General features: G+C 46.1%; 1 protein-coding gene across 1 annotated transcript in view; it reads left to right on the forward strand.

Moving 5' to 3' along the window:
- SLCO3A1 (solute carrier organic anion transporter family member 3A1) overlaps window positions 1–22264 on the forward strand; it is a 119779-nt gene that overhangs the window by 20059 nt on the left and 77456 nt on the right. Inside the window, exon 2 of the mRNA XM_026040612.1 lies at window positions 1821–2286. Within this exon, the coding sequence (XP_025896397.1) occupies window positions 1821–2286 (466 nt within the window). The remainder of the gene's footprint in view (window positions 1–1820; window positions 2287–22264) is intronic.

Genomic DNA, 22264 nt, shown 5'->3' on the forward strand with positions numbered 1-22264 from the left:
TGCTGCCCAGGCTGCCTGTGCCGGGGTGCAGGCGGGAGAGGCCGGCTGCCCTGCAGAAGAGCTGCTGTCAGAAGCCCTTGAAGTCGGTCAGGCCGCTCCTGCTCGCCGAGGTGCAGCCACGGAGATTGCCAGGGCCGCTGGTGGGAGGCTTTCTTTGTGCTCTCCAAGGGCTGCTCTCTCTTCTGAGGTCCTTATTACATTGTTTTGTGTGGGTTCTTTTTTTTTTTTTTTCTTTCTTTAATAGAAGAATATGCTTGTTTTAGGGCAGCCTTAAAGATCTTCATCTTTTGCAATCTGAAATTAAAAACAAGACATTCCTTTACCTAAGGTAAAAGTTTTGGTTATTTTTGTGGGACGTACAAGATGATATATGCATATGGATTTATAAAGAGGACATGGCTGTAGGCATGAAAATGCACTGAGCTTTCTCCCTTGAGYCGAGATGACAGCAACTGAGGTACCTAATGTTTCATTTTCTGGCTGTGATCAGTGTTTTGACTCTTGCATAAAACTCCCGGCTGTGTTTCATTGCACCATAAAATCAAGGCTGGAAGAGATCTCTGGAGATGATCTGGTCTGTTTTCCTGCCCTGTGGCGGGATCAGTCACACCTGTGYCATTGCTGGCTTGTCTGTGCTCTTTCAGACCTCCAGGGACAGACTGCAGCATCTCCAGGCTGCAGGTTTCAGGCTTTGCAGTCCTTGCTGTTAGGAGGCTGGTTTGCCCCTGCCAGCACACCTTGTGTCTAACCTGAAGCATCTCCGCTGAAGTTGAAGCTTGTCCTTTCTTGTCCTGCTCCTTCTGGATGCATGGAAAAAGTCATTCCTCTTTGCAGTGATCTATTAAATAATTGAAAACTGTGATCCTTTCTCTTCATGTTAAGTAACTCCAATTTATTTATTTCATTCTTGATTGCAGTTTTAAATCTTCAATGTGTATTGAATTGACCTGTCTCCTCAAAATTATTGTGGAAGAGGGGATCCAGATATTCAGTAATCTGCAAACAGTTAAAGTCATTTGGTCAACCTTTTTTATATGCTTTAACAGAAGCCTTCTATTGCCTATTCGTGCATCGCTATCTCAAACTGATTTCATGGGCTGGTGCTGATGTGTGAGGCAYGTACTCACAAGCTTTACTACTGCTTGGTTCCTGCAATTAATATGTATAGAAAGTGCAGGAGCCCGTCACGATGCATTTCTTGGTGTGGTTTGTGCATTGGCTGTGCAGGAAAGGGCTTGCAAGGCCAAGGCCGTGCGTTCAGATTGAAAGGGGGCCCAAATGGAGCCTAGTCAACTGTGGAGCCCCAGGTCTCCATGTATCCAAAAATACATGGATGGATTTGGGAAGCTTGGAAGCTAGCATGTGCTCAGACAGGTGGTAGGCCATCAGGGGTCATGGCTGCTGGGGCTTTCTTAGCTGGCTGCRTTTGAATGGGCAGATCATGACTTGGCATCAAATACTGCGTGGTGGTTTAGATGCCCTTGGCTTGTAAGTGTCTGGGTCCGATGGAAAGTCAAAGGAATGTGTAGTTCTAATGCAAAACTTGGAAGCTTTCAGAAGCAATATGCTGAGGGTCTTGCTGATCCTGTGGCTTTGAAATTTTAGGATGATTATCTGCATCTTGGTCCTACCAGTTTTATTCCTGTTCTGCAGCACTTGTTTCTGAAGCATCCCAGTGTAAACCAACAAATTCTCTTGCTTCCTTGTTGCAAGTTTTTTACTTGCAGAAAGGAAGGGATCAATCCATCACCTCAGCAAATTATGTGGATAATATGGGAGTATTTCTTTAAAGTAATTGTCTGTGAATTTCTGTGTTTCAGGTGAGTGTTTTAACCACACTGGAGCGGCGATTCAACCTTCAGAGTGCGGATGTGGGAGTCATTGCCAGCAGCTTTGAGATTGGGAACCTGGCCCTCATCCTCTTTGTGAGCTACTTTGGAGCCCGAGGACACAGGCCACGCTTGATAGGATGCGGAGGGATAGTCATGGCCTTGGGTGCCCTCCTTTCTGCGCTGCCTGAATTTCTGACCCACCAGTACGAGTACGAGTCGGGGGAGATTCGCTGGGGGGCTGAGGGGAGAGATGTGTGTGCTGCCAACGGGTCCAGCAGCGACGAGGGACCAGACCCGGACCTTATCTGCAGGAACAGGACTGCTACGAACATGATGTACTTACTGCTCATTGGAGCACAGGTCCTCCTTGGCATTGGTGCTACCCCTGTCCAGCCCCTAGGAGTTTCCTACATCGATGACCACGTGAGGCGGAAAGATTCCTCCCTGTATATAGGTAAAACTYGCTGAATTTTTCTGGCTACTCTTGGGGGGTCTCCTTGCCAGCTGGCAGCTTGCTGTTGTCTTATTTGTTTGCCAATAGAAGTGGTACCTTAAGGATTCTTCTATTTGCTCATGAAGTCAACTTGCCTTTGGTCTCCCTGTACCTATGTCAAGCAACACAGTTGGTGACTTGAAGGGAAATGCATCAATATCTTCCTTTTATTGTAGCATTGGCAAAGGTTGACAGCCACAGTGATTAGTGGACAGTTAGAAAGATGCTTCCTCACTGCCTGCTTTTATTGTATTTGCCTAAATTGCTTTAAATTTTGCTGGTACTGGTTCTTACAGCTGAGATCTAGTTGCAGAATTTTCAAGTAGCTTGAGATATCGTTCCCTTCTATCCAGGCTTCCCTAGTGGCCTCCCTCTCCTGGAGATTTTGCCAGCATCTGGGTGGTGATTGCTGTATAAGAAGACTGTGGGGAAGTGCTTGTCTTGTCATTACTGCCTTCATATTTTATTTTATTAGCAAACACGTTCTTACTGAAAGTGCTGCTAAGTAGCATGTTGGGGTCAGACTCCAGATAATGCGATCCCTGTAACAGAGTGGGATGCAGAAACCGATGAGGTCTGTTTTGAGACACAGTGAGCCTGAAGTTGAACTCATGGTTCTGGTGATCACACTGCACAGCTGTTCCAGATGGTTGAGATATGTAACTTGTGTTGGGCAAAGTGTTTACAGGTTATGGGTGGAGGCCCCTTTGCAAAAGGCTTGAAGAGGATGCTGTGGGCAAAATCATTCTTTGAAACAAAAACAAGCAAAAAAACCCCATGCTAGTATGGTTCATTCTTCTTTCTTCAGGACTTTTCACTAGATAAATGGCTCCAATGCAATAAATCAGTGAAACATGTACTGCCATTCACATGGCAGCTTCTTAGTATAGCTGCTTCTTAGTATAGCTGCTTTGCTAGTAAGTAAACCTGTTTGCTTGTCTCTCCGTCCCTTGGTCTTCACTTTTGACAGTCAGCAGACAGTCCCATCAGCACAGGCATTACAAGTATGTGTGTGTCAAAACATTTTTTCCTCACCTTTTTTCTCAAGCACAGCTGTGGTGTGGCCATAGCCAATGGAGCTGAAGGGTCCCTCTGACTTTCTGCACKGTGCAGCCTTGGGAAGCAAGCAAGGCTGTTGGAAAGACTTCTGCCTAGTAGACTCTTAGTGCTATTCTTAGATATATTTCTCCTCTACCTAAAAGTTTCTTTGACATATGGCAAAGTGTGTCTGTGTCTTCTCCCCGTGAGCAGCACCCACTGTTTATCTACAGTTCAGTCCGTAAATGCTTGGGAGGGATCACCTGGATAGAGCAGGATGATGTATAAAAATACAGGATACTGTACAATGCAAAGGTGAATAATGAGACTAAATTCATTGGGGCTATTTTGTAAAAGCTGTAAGCCATGAGCTGGATCTAACAGTGATTTTAAGATTATTTATGGTAAAACAACTGTATAGAAAAATGAGTAACTTTCAATCAATTCTACGGATGCCTCTTAAAACACTTCATTTCTGAGAGCAGGATAGAGGAGGATGCATGCAAGAAGCATGAAGATGGGTGAATCTTTTTATTTCCTAGATACATTTGCCCTGTATGTTAAAGTAGCTTCTTTAAAGTTGACAGTCTGGCAGTATTTTCCTAGCTACAATCAAAAACTATTTCTGCTTGCTCAGGATTTTTTCAAGTTTTTGTTTTTTTCCCTTCACATTATATTTACTTCTATATAGGCTTTCTGTCTGCAGGCAGACGAAAAGAATTGCATTTTGGGGCAGTTTGGTTTACTGGCGTTGACCATGGAAATCATAAATTGAATCTCTAGGTGTGGGTCATAGGTTGGGAAAGCCTGTGTGCGAGTGTTCGTGCAGTCAGCCATGGCAATAATGAAGCTTAATATCTGTCCTGTCCCAGCCCATCTATCACAAGTAGCTTTTGAGACGCTGAAAAATTAATCCTTACATCAAACTGCCATCGATTTGGTTAGTAAAAATAAAAGCTAACATGAAAAAAAGGAACAGGAAAAAATCTATTTTGTGAATGAATATAAATGGTGAAGAAGCTGGTGGGAATTTCTTCACAAACCTGAGAAGAGATTCGAGAGGTCAAATTCCTCAGTTTAAAATGTGGCTGAAAATTATTTTCTCGGGCTTGTATTGAACTGCTTGTTTTTGTTGATGTTGTCGATGCCATTTTCAGCAGAAAGCTGGCAGAGCAGCTCACCCARCTCATTCTCCTCCCTTTCACAGAGAAAATAAATGGAGAGTATTTTGCCACTGCTACCTTCCTATCTACTGGCTTTCTCCTAGTAGCGCATTCACTCAGCAGCGTCTGCTCCTAAGGCAACTAAATAAAACATTTAGGGGTAAATCCCTTCATTTTAAATTATGGGAGAACTGGGCATAGTTTGCTCCCTTGGGATATAGACTTGTTGTTAACAGTGGTGGTTGGCCAGGCTTTGCATCCTGTCTAGCTGCTGCTGAGCGATGATAAGATGGACCAGTTGAGTAAGTGTAAATGTATATATGCGAAAGAATGCAGATATGCATAGTATATAAATTAAAAATCAGTAGTGAGTGGCAGTGCAGTGGAAGCAGATAGCATCTGTGGACTATAGTACGTTCCTGGCAGTGGAGTCAGTCAAATCCTGTGTGTTGTGGCTTCTTTGCAATGACAGACACAGGGGAGATGAAGGGCAGTTGGCTTCGTCCATGCATCCTTTGAAGTCAGAGGCTGTTCAGGTTTGTGCTGTGCCAAGAAGGTGGGAATTCACAGGMTTATATAGTTAGAGAGACAGTGAGAAATATTATAAAGAGATATCTCTGTGGCATGGGCTGCCAACAYGTGGTTTCATGTTTCTTGAGCTAATGGCAGATGCATTAGATTATTTCTTTAATGCCTGCGAGATGTTGCTACCAAACGCATACAGATTCAGTTGCTGTAGTAACCAGCCCTAGGAAAAGGGCTGTGTTGTGGTAACTGAGGGCAAATCCAATAATAATAATAATAATAATAATAAAAAAAAAAAAGATGCATCCACCAAAGGATGTTCAAAAGAGAACATGTTTGGGCGATAACAGGGTTGGAGAGCTTGTGGGGCTGTGTCTGCCCTCACTAATGATGGGAAATGTTCCCCATGGGCACCAAAGAGGCTGCTCAACACAAAGGTCACAATGTTGGCAACAGCAGCCAAAGGCAGAAAAAGTGTGGCCGTGTCGGACCTGGGAAGATCTTCCTCTTTGGTGTGCTGGTCTATTTGATTGCTTGCTTGCTTGTCTCGGTTTGGATCAAAGAGCTGAATTCCTATTAAAAGGCTTCAGAACAAGCAAGGCTTTTTTTATTATTTTTATTTTTACCTGTGTTTGTCGTTCTGAGCATTGCARTAATGTCAAAGGATTCCCTCTATTCATGGCATCGTTTAGAGGAGGAAAAACACATTGGGGGCTACTTACTACGCAATCTCTCTCTCTACCTGCTAATGACCCGCTTGACGTTTTCCTTTCCCTTAATTCACTTTCTCATGAGTTTTGCTGGGGATCAGAGGCACACAGAGCTCATCCAAGGCAGGGAAAAAGTCCGACTGTGACAGCGGTAACTTGGATTTGCTGCTGCTTAGATGCACAAGACGTAACGAGTGTTTCGTGGTCCCTGGAGTGCCCCCATCGTGCTTGGCAGTGGTTTGTGTGCTCGCTTATGGCCAATGCAGTCATGTGGTATATTAATGTGATAAAGTGCCTCCTGGACTTCCTGCAGCATRTAACACTTACTGTTATAGGTTGTTGTGCCTCGTCTGGGATGTGGTTACCTACAGAGCAGAACAAATAGCCTCTGGGAGCCAGAATATGGTCTGGGACAATTAAGGGCTCTATCCTGTAGAGGAAGCTGCTACTCCGTCTCCCATCAATGCAGGAAATGGATATTGATGTCGGAGGGGGTGCAGCCAGCCCGTGTCACCCTCTGCTCATTCAGAAGGATGCTGCAATCTTCTCTAATGGGTTGGAGGTTCTCTGAGGTTGTTGAAACTCTCTCCACATGTCTCCATTTTTAGCTTCATGTYCCCCTGAATTTTAACTTCATAGATGGGTACCCCGCGTGTTCAGGACTTCTTCCCTCTGGGTCTGGAAATGCTTTTTTTGRTGTGGCGCTTCCCGAAACCTGCTAAAGCTCCTTTCTGGTGGGCTCTTGCTTTAAGCACCCGCTTAAGGATTTGCTGCAGAGGAAGACAAATGTGCTCTAGCTGGAATCTCGCTGTCTCCAGGGATAAATTTGTCTGTTTGAGAAATCACTTAYGGTGGCTTACGTCAGTCAAAATGACAGCAATCCCTGTGCTTGGGAGAAGCAGAAGCATTTTCTGTACTGGTGAGAATTAAATCAAACTTAGTATCYACAGCAGTGGGTTAATAGCAAGTCACCAGCATAAGGTGCTGAAATAATGACTTTCAGTCAACACTTGGTGTGTGGCAATTCGACAGTCRCATTCAGATTTCTACTACGAAGCTCATCTTGGCAAGCTAAGTAATTGCTGTGAACCTTGAGGCCATTCATCTGAGTTTTATTTGATATTATATACATTAGGGTTCATCAATAACTGCTTTTTTAAAAAAAAAAAAAAAAAACTTTAAGGAATAAATAGGACTTCTGATGTACAGAAAGCAGAAGTTGAAAACGTGCTGTCACATTAAGGAGAAAGCCAAAAAATGAGTGAAACACTCCAAGCATCTACAGGGTAAACTCCTTTTTTGTAACAGATTTTCTTGTGCATAACTTTTATTTGAAAGACTGCAGGAAAGCAGTCAGAGTACCTTTCAGAATAACAAATGTATCCCATCATTTCCAAATTTACAAAATTCGATTTCCTAGAGGACACGCCATGTAATTTTGAGAAATATGATCCTAATTTTGGAGCTGGAAGAGCAGGGTTATTATTGAGATGTTTGGCTTTTATGGTGGAAAGCTGTTTTTTTGTTCTCTGTAAAGCCTGATGTCTGAAGCATGATTGGATCTGTGTAATGATGGTGAGTTCTCCCTGAATACCCAGAAAAATCGTGCTGAAATGTGACTTTTTTTCTGTCCCATTTCAGTACTGTAGGTATTTTTACTTCCTTGCAAGGAAGCTCACTGAATTTTTTCAGGAGTTGCCTATTAATTTATTTTGTCTCTGGCTGCTGAAAAATCCCTTGCAGGAAAGGCGAGTGCTTTTGGCTCAGTCTTGCCCTTCCTGAATTCCTCTGGAATTTCCTGAAATATATTTGTACCAACTTAGAAGCTGTAGCAAATGGAAACACTTTTTTTTTTTTCCAGCATATTAATTGCATAATTGGCCTTTTTGAGACCCTCAGCCTTATTGCTCCTGCATTGATTGGATGGTCTTGGAGAAGCTCTCGAGAGCCCTACGGGGATCTCTCTGAGATGCTTCTCCATCCTGGCTGCTTATCCCTTGGAYTCCTTGCAGGCTTTCCAGCTTGGCAGACTCCTCCCTGCTATGCATGTGTGCCCGTTTGGCAAATGTCCCCTGCTTTGCTGCAGCTTTTCTTGCTGGATGTTGCCTCCCTGAGCTCATCAGCTTCAGATCCAGCCATCCCTGTGCTTGCTTTGGCTCCTTCCCCTGTAAAGCCCATTTGCTTTGCAGAGGATCTTCAGGATCCCTTGGAAAGGTCCCTTACCTGTTGCATTTGCCCACGCCCTCTGCGTACCCAGCAGGTTTGTCCCCCATCCGCGTGAACACGGGCACGTGCCGAGCAGGAACCCGCTCTCCAGGGAAAGGCTTTTGTCCTTACTGGTGTTTGCGATTTGTATTTTTAAGCCTGCAGACTTGACAACACTTTAATCGTTTTGCTTGGTTAAATGCAGCCCCTGGGCGACTCGGAGAGCCTCTGCTTTGTGCCACCAAAATCTCCGAGGGCCTGAGAGATACACGGAATTAACACCCAAGTAAAAGGGCCGCCAGCGTGAGCGCGCGGTGCCTCCTCATTACTGGAAGGGGTCCGTGTCGGATTTGATTCTCATTTTTTATTTTCTAACTGAACTAACAGATGGGATTAAATTGCTTGGCTTCATGTGGTTATCTCAGTATTGACTACCCTGGCTTAACCCACTGATCCATTGATACCTGTAGCCTTTTTCAAAATAAATCATCTCTCTTTGGGCAGAGATGCATGTTCTCAATTACTGTGTGTCAGCGGGGCTGGCTTGGTTACACGTGTGCTTTTTTACGGTGTCACTCATACTATCCTGGAAAATGCAATGGGAACATAAACAAGTGTATAGGGTGTTCTGGAGCAGTAACAATAATCAATTAGGAGAAATGACCTTTTCCACTGCAGGCAGGSTGAATTGTGAAGGGAGGCAGCTGAATGGATGTATTTATTCAATTAAATGTATATATGCACAAAGTCATAACTGCTGTGAGCACCATGATTTTCCAGCAATTGTTCCAGTTACCATAACCTTCTAATAGTTGTTTTTTTGTTGTTGTTGTTATGAGCTGAGTGAACAAAGATGGGGTCTAACACAAATGACTGTTTGTATGCGAGCATATTGAGGGTAGGATTTGTTTCCATGTTACCCTCTGTTCTTTGTGTACTTTGCAGCTGATTTCTGATTTACCAGGCATTTGCTGACTTTCAGGAAAAAAAAAAATCATTTGCTGAATGTAGAGCTCTTTGTAGTTTGTTTAAAAAGTCATATGCTGGGAGATCCTTATGCAGACATCGTTCTTCAGCTGCCTTAGAGCTGTGTCCTGGGAGGGAGCTGTTTGTTACTCACATGGCAAGCGCGTGAAGGGCAGTACAGATCACACACCCCTTGGTCCTGTGGGTCCTGGAAGTAATTAAATAGATTGGAAGGTGCTGAGTTGATTATGTCAGGGACTAAAGGCTGTATTGTGCTCACTTAGCAGTGSTTTTTTTATGTGAGCAGAATGGAGGACACCAGTTGGGTTACAGGCTCAGGGAAAAGATGATTTTTGCACCGCTGGTTGTCGTCCTCCAAAAGTGGCCTGGGTGGACCTGGGAGGGGACCGGTTTCGGAGTCAAGTCGTGGGATCCTGATGGCTGCAGGTCCCTGTGTTATGGGCACTGGGGAGAGGAGGCTTCATGTGTCGAAGCTGCCCAAGGAAGGGCCTCCCAGGTGTGAATATTTGTGCTTGGGTGGTCTGGGGTTGCTCAGCCACAAGTTTTCCTCTTGGCTTTGAGTTCTGGCCTTGCCCTCCCAGTGTTTGGGACCTGACTCCTAAATTTCTTCCTTCAATGTTACTATTTTAAAAACGCTTAGAAGTTCTGTTGTTTGCTTCCCTTTGCCAAGGTACAGCCAGTTCATTAACTGTGCTGCTAATGAGGTTTTTGGCTTTTCCATAGAGAAAGACATTTCTCACTAAGTCCCTTTTTTGATTTAAATAATGGGGATTTCTGTTTGGAGGAGCTATCCACATTTGACCATTTATTAACCAAGTAAAATATGAGAATTTCAATAGTCTCTTGGATTTCAATAGTCTCTGGGATATTTGTTAGCAACAGGTCACGTTGCTCTTTGGCCTCAGCATCGGAGCCCTTCACTGTACCAGACTGACCCTGTTCAAGGCAAAGGATCTGGCTAAAGGCAGTAGATCAAAACAACAGGGAGATTTCAGGAGTCTAGATAAATAGATGTACACCAGTTCCTTCCCAGCTCGTCTCCCTCTGCTAATCTCACTTTTTGATGYGGTTTGCTTTACATTCCTATCCTCAGTGTTGGCCAACCCAGTTCCTGCTGTAACTGTTTTTACATGACAGCAATGCTGCTGATTAGCGCTGAAAAGAAATAGTACTAGGAAAAAAGGCAACTGGGACAACTTTGCTGCATTAGTCATCACTGCAGAGACCAATTACCCTCATGATGAAAGACCACCTGTATCTTGTTAGCCATCAGCTAACAACAGATGGACACCCTAATTCAATCAGGCAGATCATCAAAAGAATAATAGTTGCTAGAGAAATCTTTCTATCTGCAGGGCTGTGAAGTGTGTGGGGTGGGAACTGAAAGGGGAGATGAACTGGCTGCTCCCAGACCGCGGCTACTGAGAAGAGCTTTGAGCATTGGTTGGTACCTACAGTTGCCTGATGACTTTCTGTTCATTGGAGCTCAGTGATGTTGTTTAAATGCATTTCCCCTTTGTGGGGAAAATAAGGGAGAGAAAAATAATTCCCCTTTCTTGGGTGTCTTCTTTAATGCAAAAGCTCCTGCCCTTGTAATATARGTGTAAAGATACTTTATTGCACTGCTTATAGCAGCGTGATCTGTTTGTCCTCTGTAAAAGTGGAGTGTTCTTGTGGGCAAGCACACTGCTTTATGGAGTAACTAAATGGCAGCTTTGCAGATAGCTAAACTAAGGGGCAGTGTTGTGGCCAACTGAACTGAAATGCTTGCAGGAGCTCTGCTGAAGTTGAAAAGAAGCTCCCACAGATGCCGTCATGTAAAAGGCTGGTAGGGAGGGCTCATGCCTCTTATTTCATCATCAGAGAGAGCCTGGAAAACGTTGCACAAGCTGTCATGCTTGGTGGTTCTTGTTCTGACCAGTATGACTTCTCACATTTACAAGTTTACTTTTTTTTCTCTTTCCCAGCTGTCATCTGATCTAGTAAAACATACTTCTTGTCTCTCCAAACTGCCGACCCTTCTGTGCTCATGAGAATGATGTAGCAGATGGAAGCCACATCTCTTAGTAACTTGATACGGCATCTCAGTAGGTGCTTAGCATCGTGGAGGTACTTGACTTATAAGAGGTAGCTAAGCCAAAGCTGAGTTTGGTTTAGACAAATGCTTTTCCTTCAGCAAGGTCTCCAGGGTTATAAAGCACATTAAATGGCAGGATCAAAATAGACCCATGAATTCTGACTTGCAGTGCTCTGCTCCTGCRGTGAGACCATAATAATTTCACTGCCTTCCTGTTGAGCAGTGCAGCCTATGTGGGTGTTGACAGCTTTTCCTGCTGTTGGAGTGGTTAACTGTGGCTTCCTTGATTGCTGACACTACAGTGCTCCACCTCTGCAAGCTGCTTTTGTTTCATCTCCAAGGGTGATTAAGCCAGGATCAGCTCTGTGCGTAGTGGTAAGTGAGGTGTGAGAAAGGGGCCGAGGGCATCGAACCTTGCACAGCTCCATAGGCAGCTCCTGGGAGCACAGGGGTGATGCTGAGGACACGAGGCTGCAAGAACTGCTGGAGCAAAGACRTTGTGGAAGTGGCATCTGTCAGCCAGAGATCTCACTGCTGCTGCTGAAGGTGGTTGTCCTGTTGGTAGGAGCACGCTGGTCACTGCAGACCAGTGGGAAGGGTGYCCTTGGAGAAGTGAGATGCAGCAAGGGGAGATTAGGGCAGGCTGCCTCCTTACATGACAAAKGCGGACTTAAATGGGTCTTTGTTTATGCATGAAAGCTCCAAAGTGAAAATTTCAGGTAAACAGAAGTGAAAATGGAGCTGCAGTGCAGCATTTATAAAGTACTGCCACGTGTAGCTCTGAGCTTACGTCTCTCATTCAGCACACGCCAAAATCTCCAGCACTGTGTGGACCACGGCAGCGTGAGCAAAGCTTTCTGGATAGATCCACATCTCTCTTGTGGTATTCCTGAGTCTGAGTAAACAGATGAGACATCTTCCGTGCCTTAAAATCAGCAGATTTGGGCTTTATTAGCCCTGGAGGGGCAGTAAACTGCATAGCTGAGCTGGAGTAGCAGAGTGAGTAGGAAGGAAAGAGCCAGATAAAGATATGCTAGAAAAAGCCCATGACCCGTGCAGAGATGTTGGAAGGTGGAGGTTGGAGCTGCAGGGCTCTGGGAAGCCCTTGCAGGTGACTGAAGATGGGGCAGGTGGGGACTGGGGAARCCTGCGCGAGCAAGAGCAGGGATTGCAGCAAAGGCGCAATGAACTGGCAAGGTGCAGCCCAGGGGTGAGGAGCAGTGTGTGACTTGCTGGCAGGGTGGAAAGCAACCAAGTTACACAGGAGCTAAGCAAAAATCCACGAGACACCTGATGGGGACCATCTCCACTAAGTCTGCAGAAGGCTGGCTCCTCGCACTTAATTTATCATGAATTTCTGTTGAAATTCAGGCTCCTTCATTTCAATCAATAACTAGTAAGTAGTGTCTAAGCGGAATGTGAGCTAAATGTTGCTTTTCTGGGTCACGGAAGCGGTAGGTGCTTCTCAGAGGCTTTGCTGTGTGCCACCGCCTAGACCACAGCATGCATGTGACCTTGGGTTTCCTGCAAGCCAGGCTTGTTTGTGCATGAGTGGCACTAAAAGATAGTGGGTAGAGGGTGGAGGGAGCATCAGGAGAGGTGGGGAACATGCTGGGGTCCTAGTTCCTCTAAAGAGACCCCAATATTTACTGAGGCCACTAATTACTGCCTCCAGCCCTTAGGTGCTTGTCTTGATGCACCAAGGAGAAACTCCTTAAGAAAAACAGTTTCTTTGTTTTAGAAAATATTAGTGATTGTTATTTTAGTCCTTGCTTTTTTTATATATATTATTTTATTTTTGTCTTATGTTTGGAAGTGCCAGAGGCTGGAAATGCTGTTTTTGGTTTTGTGTGCCCCCCCTTTTTTTTCGTCTCCTCTAATGTCCCATATGGCCATTGTATGAACTGGAAAACTTCCAACTGTGAATTGGATGACATATTATACATCTACAGAACAGAAATCCTTCCAGACCACATGGCTGGTAGTACTTCTGCCTTTGTGTGAGGGCCAGTTATGTCTCCATTTTCTAGGATTAAGGTGCAAAATAAAAACTATTTGCCCTGTTTTGCTGATCCAAAGAAATCATTGCTGCTTTTGATTCTGGGGATGTCGAGCTTTTGGAAGGAAATGCAAACATTGAATAAATTAACTGTGAGGAGCTCATTAAAAAGCACCCCTGCTAGATTTGAGGTTCTGGAAATGACAGGTCCAGCACAAACACGTGCGTGTTGGTGTTTTTAGCAAGCTRCACTGAGATTGCCCACCACAAGGCAGGTATTAGAGATGGATGGGCTTGCTTGTGCAAAGGTGGACTTCTGCCTTACTGCAGAATGTCAGACTGCAGACTCTACCTCTGCAGAAGTGATCTGGACTTGGTGTTATTCTGGTGCTTCCTCTGATTCCTCCAGGCTCATTGAYTCTGATCCCGCCTCTCCTGCGTGAGGAGCACTGTGTTGCTTTATCTGCCAGATTTCTGCCCCATGTCCTATGCTGAGACAGAAATGAGTCGTCCCACTGACCATTTCAGTTGCCAGGTGAGACTGAGTGTTTAGGCATGGTCCTTAGTCGTGTTTCTACTCTCTTCTGCGTGGAAGTAGATGCATGAGTTAGTACCTCAGTTTTCTGACGAGGAGACTTAGCAGTGGAGCATTTCTTAGACCTGCCTTTTCAAATGCTATTTTCTATTGCCCGGAGGTAGCAAAAGAAAGGTTGTTGGGGTCTCATCCTTTGTTATGACGGTGTTTTGAACTTGTTAATCCCTCCACAGCATCTTGGAGGCCTTTTCTCTCTGAGAAATATGTGGGGAGCAATGAAAGAAATAGATTTTTTTTAAATGGATCTCTCTAAATTTAAGGTCTGTCTTTGCTGTCACTTGTCAGTGCAGGGCTGGCATTTGATGTCCCAAGTGGATTTTTCTCATTCCATGTCCCAGGAGATTGTTCACTGCAGCTCCCAGCACCCTCCCCAGCGGAGCTCTGTTAAAGTTAATCCTCTGTTAAAGTAGGAGCTCAGTTAAAGTTCAGCAGATGATTCACTGCTGCTCCTGCCAGCTCCTCTCTGGAGATGGCACACAACTGATTTTTTTTTGCTTGCCAGAGATGAAGTATATGGCCAAGCGAGCCCATGGAAGTTGCTCTGTGGGTGGACAGAGCTCCTGGTCCCTGCTAGCAGTGACTCASGGTTGCTGCTCCCTTTCCCCGAGAGGAACCTTTGGATGGGAGACAACCCTGCCAGAGACTGTGAGTAATTGAGCAGAGCTCTTGTTACAGCAGGTSTAAGTAAATCAGCATGATTGGGGCTGCAGAGGAGCGGATCTGCTGCCAGCTGGGTCAAAGCTGAGATAACCGATTGCTGTGCTGAAGTGGCAGGAGCAGAGTCAAGCCCACAGCCTSCTGTGTCACCCGGTGCCTTTTGGGGACAACAGGAATGCTTGATGGTGCTGTGACTGCTGTAGGGTGGGGGACTGGGCAAAGCGCTCGAGGTTCTGGTTTTGGAGGGCCTTGATCTTCTCTTTTTTTTGTGCCTTTCTGCCCAGGTTCTCATTGCTATAGGCTGGTGGGAAGGCGGGGAACAATACTGAGTCTGCTTGACTCCAACCCAAGGTGGAGGCTTATTAATCCTGACCTGTATATATAGCACAAAGTGGCTTCAGCCTGAAAGATCTTCCTTTCTGTTGGTCTGGGACATATGGTTTGGTAGAGAAAAGATTTGTTTAGAAGTCACAGAGCAGAACCATGTCAGCAACRGGAGCTGGAGAGGTGTTTGAGCCCCTTGATGCTGTCAAATATCTTAGTTGCACTAGCCTGTATACTTGGGGATCTGCATCCTTTTTCAGATGGTTACACTCACAACTTGTTACAGGTGAAGAAATGGGAGATTTGAAGGTGACCCTTAAATCATAGTCAGGTAATAAGTTTCCCTGTGCATCTGGAGGGTGAGGCCCTTCTAGAAAGGATTTGTTGGAGAGGAAGGCAAAATGATTGTTTGGAGGGAGGATCAGTGTGGTTGAGTCTYGCTCTCCTCTTCAGAGATATTTTCCGCCTTGTGCATAGGAAACAGTTCGGTGTCTTGATTTAGAACTTGCCTTGTAGCTCTTGTGTCTTCTTGAAAGAGATTTCTGGACATTTAATTATGGTGACTACCTAACGTTATCATTTCTAGGTGGGTATCCTTGGGTTACTTGGCACAGCAGTCAGGACAGAGGGAGGATCTTCTGGAATCTGGAGATGCTGCTGTCCAGGGAATGCTGCTGTGACACGGAGTGTCTTCCCTGCAGGGCCCCGTGCTTTGGATGGAGCTAAGTGGTTGGAGTAGCCCTCTTAAACACACTTCAAATGCAAGTTGCACTGGGCTGTCCCTGGATCCCAGCCAAATCCCGGGCAGCTGAGATAGTTTAATCACACTCCTCTGCCTATAGTGGATTAACATAATTAATGTAAGCCCTTTTGGCTGGGCGACCTGTTATTTGTCTGGCGCAGCTTCCTTTGTGCCCTGCTTGTGCAGGCGCCCGTGATGCCTAAAAGTGATGACACCGATCAGTCCTGCCCGCGCTGAGCTGGGGACCGAGCGCATCCCCATTTAGGGACAATTGGCTTCCTGCTCCCTTCAAGGGAATTCTAGGCCAWAATAAWAAAAAAAAAAAAAAAAAAAAAAAAAAAGTGATGTCAAAGTAATAGGTTCCCAAGTAACTTGAAAGGAAATTAAAATGGATTTCTTTAAAATCATCTCCCTAGGGGAGCAAAGAAGGTTGTTAGCAATGGAAGGCTCATCATGCCTTGTGCTGCTGGGTGGTGGAGAGTTTTGCTGCCTCTGTGATGCTGAGRTTTATGTGCAGTGGGAGGTATCAGCAGCCACGTCCTTGCAATGAATGCCCTGTGCTGCCCTTGCACACCCAGCCTGGGTTCCTGGAACAGGAACTACACGTTCATCTTCTGTCCTTTGCCCCATTAGGGATTTTGGCAGGGAGGGAAGAAAGGGTTTCTTGGACCTATGGCATCCCCTGGACTGAGTTTTTCCCTCCTGCTTCTCTGGGTGCCTAGTATAGCTGGGCACACTTTAACCCTAAACAAGTTTCACTGGCTCCTTTCTTCGATGACTTCAGTACTTTCTAGCTTCAAATTGGAGCTGACTTTATTTAAAAGTAGAACTTAAGACAAATATTTAATCCAAATACTGATTTCTGAATAGGGAAATGACTTTAACATGCTTTCAATGAAGTAGAAATACGAGCTATAATACACCCACACACGCATACTCCCTCTATTTCCCTCTGTTTAAAAAGTCATCTTCTGCTTTCATTTTACAAGTTGTAATTCTAACATTTTACATTTAATGAAGTCATAATTGTGTAATTTCATAAGGGGTAAAGTCGAATTTTATCTGTTCTGGTGGATTTTTTTTCTAGGCCCTGCATCCATCTGTACAGAAAGCAAAGGCTTTCCGGAGCATTTTCTGAAAAACAAGCGTTTGTGCCCAAGCTTGAAAATTAGGATGAAAGTGACATTTTATATTTGGCCAGCAGCTAAAGAGCTTGTTATTTTCAGTAAGGTTAAAAGCAACCTCTGTTGGGCAGCTCTGGCCTCGGGGGTCCCAGCTCACCCAGGTCATTAAAGCAAAGTCACTGACGCCAGTGATCTCGCTGTGCCATGGGAGTTGGCCGCGTTCCCGTGCGGAGCTTGGCCATGGGCAGCTCCATCCTAGTCACCTCCTCCTTCTGTCCTGCTTCCTCTGTGTGCCTTTCAGGGAAGCAAGAAGCTGGCTTTTGGGAGGTCATTGGACTAAAATTGTTGAGATGTGGGCTGGTCATTTAGCAGGAATCACAGAGCTGGTCATGCATCACCTCTGATTTTTGTTGTTGGTTTTAGGAAAATTCTGAGCTTGTGTGGGTGATAATGGCCAAAGTAGCTCTTTTCCTATAGTATTCTCACTCAGGTGTCATAGGATTGGGGTTTGAGGTGATCTGTAGGTTCAAAATGTCCTGTTAAGGGCCATGGGTTGGAATGAGTGGAAGAAGTTGGGAGCATCAGTGTTAACTGGACAGGATGTCAGTGTCTGGGTGGTTTTGGTGTCTGGTGTCTCTTTTTCCCAGTTACAAAAAGCCTGATATTTAAGAAGTCATGTGGAGCATCATTTGCAACAGAATAAACATTTTGGCATGTCGCATTTTACGCAGCAGAAATACTTCTGACTTCCCAGCCCTCAATATCCGTAACTCGCTTGAAAGAATCGCTGGCGTCTGCCCAAATGCCAATATCTTCTCAGCCGTATGAACCTTAATATCACGGCTTAAGCTTTAGTCTTTGAGCTGTGCAGCACAGCTAAATGCAAGCGGTGCTTCCTGCGCCGAGGGACATCCTGCCTCCCAACCCACCGGCTTTTTACTGATTTTCATCTCCTGCTGGCTGCAGCATTGCAAAGTCAACCTAATTCCAGGGCTTCTGAATGGCACGTGTTTCCTAGCCAATGGTGGCATCTCTTTGGGCTGTTTGTATACCATCCAAGGCTGTGAACTACGCAGGCAGGGCAGCCAAAAGCAGGACTGCCTCTTGCTGCTACCCCTTTACGCACAGGGAAAGGGAGGATTGCAGATGCCTCTGCTCATTCTTTCAGTGCTTTATCCCGGGTTCCCTCCTTCCTGTTCACTTTCTTGTTCCCCATCTTGGTCCTTTCTCTTTTCTGTTCCCTGCTGCCCAATTTTTTGTTTCCTCTTCCACGCCAGAGTCACTTGCATTGGGCCTCTGTGCCCTGTGGGGGCTTTTGGCTTTGGCCACAGGTAGGCTGGGAACGGACATCCCCATCCCTGAGCTCTCCTGCCAGGACTGCCCGGGCAGTGGTGCCCCCAGCCCTGTTCCCTTGGCAAAGATGGGTTGTTTAAAGCATTACAGGCGGCGTGGATCACTCTGACAGATCCGGGTTAGCGGGCGCTTACACAAGCGGCGCTGCCCGCGGGTGCGAGGCCGGGCCACAGCCGCCGCTGCGCAGAGGTGAGGAGCAGCTGGGGCCAGCGGAGCTGCTGGGCCGCACCGAGAGCCACATCCCGGCGTGCAGGGACGTCCAGGGGCCGTGTAGGGGCAGCTGGGCTCCTGCTGGAGCCCATGCCCCGTTAGGAAGGAGCTTCAGGAAGCTGAGGGGCAGGAGCGCCCTGCATGATGAGTTTGGATGCTTGATGCCGACCTAGCGTGGAGGGGTACCAGGACTAGCTGTATGGCCTGGAATTGTCCTAACGAGCAGGAGTGGTGGGTTTAAARGGTTCCTCAGCTTTCTGCTCCATGRCTCGTGTGTGCCTGTGCGTGCTCCAAGGGTTGTGAGGGGAACTGCAGCAAGGGCAGAACATCCCTGGTCAAGGAGGACAGGGCTTGTGTTGCTTGCTGATGAGAGGCCCTGGTCGCAGCTGGCAGGTGTAACCACTCTTGTGGGGAGCCTGTCTGGCAGGCTCGCTCAAACTCTTTTGGTGTTTGAGACCCCCAGGATGGAGCCTCTTTCTCTAGCTTTTCCTTAGAAATGTGCATGTTCATGTGTAGCCTGCGACTGGAGGGAAATGATAAAAGTTGTCGCACCTGCTAGGAGAAGAGGGAGCTGGTATCTCATCACACCTGCCTGCCACTTGTTTTCTCATGCGTCATTCTTCCTTTCAACCGCAGTGTTTTGGCCCTTTGGGTTCTTTCTGGTGACCAAAGTACCTTTTTTTTTCCTCCTGTGARTTCACCTCATTAAGCTCTCCAGAGTTTGCAAGGCTTCCTTAAAGCCTTTCTTGAGGTCTTCTGTGAATGCGCTTTTGTTGAGTCCCACTATAGCTCACAGATGGGCACTGACAGGGATTTTTAACTAGGAACTGTGCTAGAGCAGCAGTTTGGGCTTTGATGCTAACTAGAACAGACAAGGTCACCTGAGAGCCCTTTTTTTGGGCTAAGAGGAGATGAGCAAAAGCACCCCATTGAGTTTGGCTCCTGGTGTTGCAGGCAGAAATCCCCCTGGAGCAGCACAGGGAATCGCAATGGCTGCTCCCTCCCTCTCCCTCCCAACACAATTCTTTCAGTGTCAAAAGGAAGATCTTGGAAAATGAAATTAGTTTTATCTCAGTACAGCTGTTAACGTTACATGTGTCGGGAAGAGCTCTTTAAGGAGGCCAGTGACCTTCATCCATGTGGAATAAGTGCTGAATAATGGTGAGCTTTCATGTTTCCAGAAAAAGAAAGTGGCTTTTTAAATCAACTGGAGATGTTTGAGGCGTGGAGGAGAAAAACTGCGTTTGGAAACGGGGGGCAGAGTTTGCATGGAAGCAGAGCTGTGGCTTGCAGGGCCTGGCAGGTGCTGCTGCTTGCAGAGACATCAGTGAGCGTGAAGAATTGCACCTACGTGTCTGGTCTGCTGCTCCTTGGTGGTACCTGGAAACCTCTTTCACCTCTTTAAGATGTTCATTCTTGTTCCTCTCGCCAGCTCGGGGATGTGCGTTGCCACCCCTCACCCTGGCTTTCTTTCCTTRGACTGGTTCACATTACACACTTCCTCAATGTCCTCTGGTAGTGTGTGATGCACATCAGCCATTCGTTTAGGGAAAGAAATGCATCTTGAACGATTTATTTATAGGCTGTCCTCTGTCTGCTTACCTCTAACCTCTTGCTCTAAGGAGGCATTGCGTCCTGGTGGCTGCAGATCCCATTCCTTCAGTGCACTGTCGCACCAACCTTCCCACCCCATCTGTGCTCTCCAAAGTTTATCTTTCACGTGACTGATGCAGAGAGACCTGCTCTTAAAGTGAGCCCTTGTTCCTCAGCAGGACTGATGCGGTGGTGTCTGCAGAAGATCTGCTCCTGTGTTTGGTGAACGGGTGCTCTCCAGGGCTGAAGTGCTCCACAGGAGTTTGCTGAACTCGTGTGCTGCCTTGTGCATCATCAGCTAAGTGATCAAAAACATGAATATCATCTTCTGTTTCCCTCTTGTGAGGTCTGAGCTTCTCACTTGATATGGGATGGAACTGAAAACTCCCACCCTTCACATGCAAGGTCAGATTACTGATTATGGGAGAAGTTTGATCTTTAGGATCCTGTGGTTCAGAATTTGGTGCCAGTTGTTTCTAAGCCTTTTTCCAATATGCTGTAGCAAATATCCAGCAAACAAGATGCAGTTGCATTTCTTCTGGGTAGCTTTCTGTTCTGTTTTGCTCGTTTCTGGCAGCAAGAGAACAAGTGGTTTCATTAGTATGTGGTTATGTTGAAAGGGGTCTGTGAGGRTAACAGGCTTCCTTGAAATCAGAGGAGTAAAGTCCAAAACCAGCTTCTTAGCACACAAGAAGGAACTGCTCTTTGAGGCTTGGGCAATGGGTTTGAGAAGCTATTAAGTTTCTTGGGGCTTCCTGACAAGGTAGAAACAGCTACTCTTCTTTGCAGTACTTGAGGATGAAGTAGCCCCTGTCTCAGGATTTCAGAGGGCCACTTGTCCCTGTGTTGTCTTGCTTGGCACCGAGACATCACCATTCCTGGCAAGCAGGGCTGCTCCGCGATGGGAATGGGAGGATGGAGGTGCTGTTCCTCGGGCTTTACTCATTTGCAGCAGCAGAAAAACAGACTTTAGCTCCTTTCCCACAAGTCACTGAACCTCTTCCTGCATTTCTTTTTTTTTTTTTTTTTGAAATACACAGAAAGGAGAGGCAGTAAATATATTATCCAATAGTCTGAATGTGGCTTCATTCCTCTTAATGGTCCGTGACTGCCCTGTCATGTTGGGGACATGTGGGTATGTCCCCAGCTCAGAGAAGGTTTAAGGGTGTGCTTGCAGGAGGCTTTGAAGGCCCCCCCCACCATCCCTAGAAGGTTCAACAAACCTTTCTAAAGCTCATCTGAAAGCTGGGGAAAGGTCTCCAAAACGTGTGCACGAATGTGGCACCTCCACACATGGCTCCTTCCCACAGGGAGTTACCCTGATAACGCTTCTCAAAATCCCTGCTCTTGCAAAAAGCTTAAAGCAGGGAGGGAAAAGCATTAATCTTTTATTAATTAGGTAATGAGTCATTCCTGTGAAATTCATGGCACGTTACTGGCATCAGCATCCTCAAGAGGGAAAGGTAGGAGAAGTGAGACTTCTTATGCAGCGTTGACCTTCTGCCTTTGTTTTTCTTCAGTTAAAGCACCGTTTCTTTACATCATGTAGAAAATTAGATGCTGAAATTCAAGAGAGGCAAATTAATTAAGAGGAGGAATGCAGGAAACAATAGAATTTCTCTTCAACTGTATCCACCCGTGTGACTTATTAGTTTTGATCTAGATCTCAGCTCTCGGGTCAGAAGTTTACTCTTTTATTTTAAAGAGAAATGATAGTTGCTTTTGGTAAGAACCCATAGGAAATGCTACGTGTTTGTGGAACTTGCACCTGAGATATTAAAGCAGTATCTTSGTCCTATATTGTTGGCAGCCCCTGACTGGATCAGAGGGGTTTTGCTGTGTCTGAAGGGTGGATGTTGCTCCTGGGATGTTGCTCCTCTCTTGTTCGACTGAGGACRCTGTGCAATGTGACTCATTCCCGGCTGCAGGAAGTAGTTGGGGGCTGCTCAAGTGGCATGTGGTTTGTTTGGAGAGTCTGCAGCATGGAGGGAGCACCTGGCCTGGGAATCGATCGCCTTCCGAGMAAAGGAAGGGATAGAAAATGGAAACAGGAGAGGAAAGCTGTAGGCACAGCTGCCCATCTGTGGGGAGGTGTCTCTTGGAATGAAGGCATTAAAGCCTTGGGTATTATTTTAAAATCCATGCACTGAAAAGGCAGAGACTCAAAATTTAGCCTTACACCCACGTTCTTGCTGCAGTAAATATTTTTGCAAAAAAATCAATGGAGGGAGCCTACTCAGCAGTGTAAATTCTGTGTAATTATTGAGCGGAGAATTATAGTTGTCAGGTATTGATTCCCTCCGCTTTGGTAAAGCTTCCTCCTTTCCACGGAGCTGAATTACAGCCGCGGTGACGGCATTACCAGGCGGGAGGAAGGACAGCGTGTGCTCCTGTTAGTCAACGTATGGATAAGGGGATGCGTGTAGAAATGCACAGGCATGACCAGATTGCTCTAAAAGCATCTGACCAGCAGCAGCAAAAGTGCTTAAGGACTGAAATTTCCTCCTGTGACTTCAGAAAGCTGCTGCTGCTTCAGCTGCTGCAGAAGTTACTGTGAGCTGATCTTGAGCTATTGCTCCGGGGACGACCCCGGAGATGAGGGCGTTTGCTGTGCTGGTTCTCTGGTCCGCCCCTGGT

Source organism: Nothoprocta perdicaria, unplaced genomic scaffold (assembly GCF_003342845.1).
Source record: "Nothoprocta perdicaria isolate Ctin4 unplaced genomic scaffold, notPer1 scaffold_26, whole genome shotgun sequence".
NCBI classification, from domain to species: domain Eukaryota; kingdom Metazoa; phylum Chordata; class Aves; order Tinamiformes; family Tinamidae; genus Nothoprocta; species Nothoprocta perdicaria.